Source organism: Trichechus manatus, unplaced genomic scaffold (genome assembly GCF_000243295.1).
Source record: "Trichechus manatus latirostris isolate Lorelei unplaced genomic scaffold, TriManLat1.0 scaffold00167, whole genome shotgun sequence".
Taxonomy (NCBI): domain Eukaryota; kingdom Metazoa; phylum Chordata; class Mammalia; order Sirenia; family Trichechidae; genus Trichechus; species Trichechus manatus.
The window spans coordinates 1,163,502-1,164,645 of record NW_004444103.1 but is presented as its reverse complement, the minus strand read 5'-3'; the positions used below and the strand labels follow the sequence as shown (position 1 = coordinate 1,164,645).

Genomic DNA, 1,144 nt, shown 5'->3' with positions numbered 1-1,144 from the left:
AGGAATTGGCTGAATGAAATGTAGAAAGGATAGAAAAAGCATGGAAGGGAAGAGAATAGAAATAAGAAGGAAAGTGTGTAGAATATGCAAAAACTAAACACTTCAATTTTTTTTGTTAAACATTGCTGTGACGATTAAGATTGTATGTCAACTTGGGTAAGCCATGATTCTCAGTGTTTTGGCAGTTGTATAATGCTGTGATCACTTCCCTGCTGAAATCTGATATGTGATCATTCTCATGATGGGATCTACTGAGTGGTACCAGCAGGGGCAGGGCCACTCAGCCTTCATCTCTACCCTCCACTGGCTACTTCATTCCTGCTCGCCTTGCCAAGGTTTTTGGCTTGTTCTGTGTCCAGCAGCTCCCTCTTGTCATCTCACCTCCGGTTCTTGGGACTTGAGCTAGCAGCCTACCTGTCAATCTTGGGATTCATCGATCTTCACAGCCTGCGAGCAAAAGTCCTGCTCCTCGACCTGCTAATCTTAGGTTCGCCAGCCCCTACAGCTACATGAATCAGGAGAAGCTTTGCAGTCTTGCCTGCCAATATTGGAATTCGTCAACCTTCACAGCCTGTGAGCAGGAGCCCTGCTCTCCTGCCTGCTGATCTTGGGTTCACCAGCTTCTGCGGCTGTGTGAATCAGGAGAGGCCTCTACCCTGATCCACGGACTTGGGACGTTCTAGCCTCTACAATCACGTGAGCTGTTTCCTTGATATAAATCTCTCTATATATGTTTATATGCTTTACTTGTTTTGCTTCCCTAGAGAACCCAGCATAAGACAATTGCATTGGGTACCATAAGCTCAACAGAACAAAAGTAAGTTAGCTACTTACTATGTTAACCTTACTCAGCCTCTCATTTGTAATTTCTTCTGTATACTTTCGGTATCCTGCATTTTTAGGCATTTGCTGAAGAACATCAAGGATCTTTATGTATAATGTTTTTAGTCTCTGAAAAGACAAATCGGACAAGTTTCCACAGATTAATTACCAAATATTTAATGGAACACTTAAAAAAGTGTCAAAGACAAAACACATGACTCACATCTGTTTTAAAAAAGCATTTAACTCTTCCTTGCTGCAATTTTTTCATTTCTGTATTCTTTTCCCACCCTAAACAACTTAGCAAAAAGATGAGTATAAA

At 41.6% G+C, this 1,144-nt stretch overlaps 1 protein-coding gene across 1 annotated transcript in view; it reads right to left on the bottom strand.

Moving 5' to 3' along the window:
• Nucleotides 1-1,144, bottom strand: part of NDUFA5 (NADH:ubiquinone oxidoreductase subunit A5) — a 16,088-nt gene that overhangs the window by 9,309 nt on the left and 5,635 nt on the right. Inside the window, exon 3 of the mRNA XM_004386552.2 lies at nt 835-951. Coding sequence (XP_004386609.1) covers nt 835-951 — 117 coding nt within the window. The remainder of the gene's footprint in view (nt 1-834; nt 952-1,144) is intronic.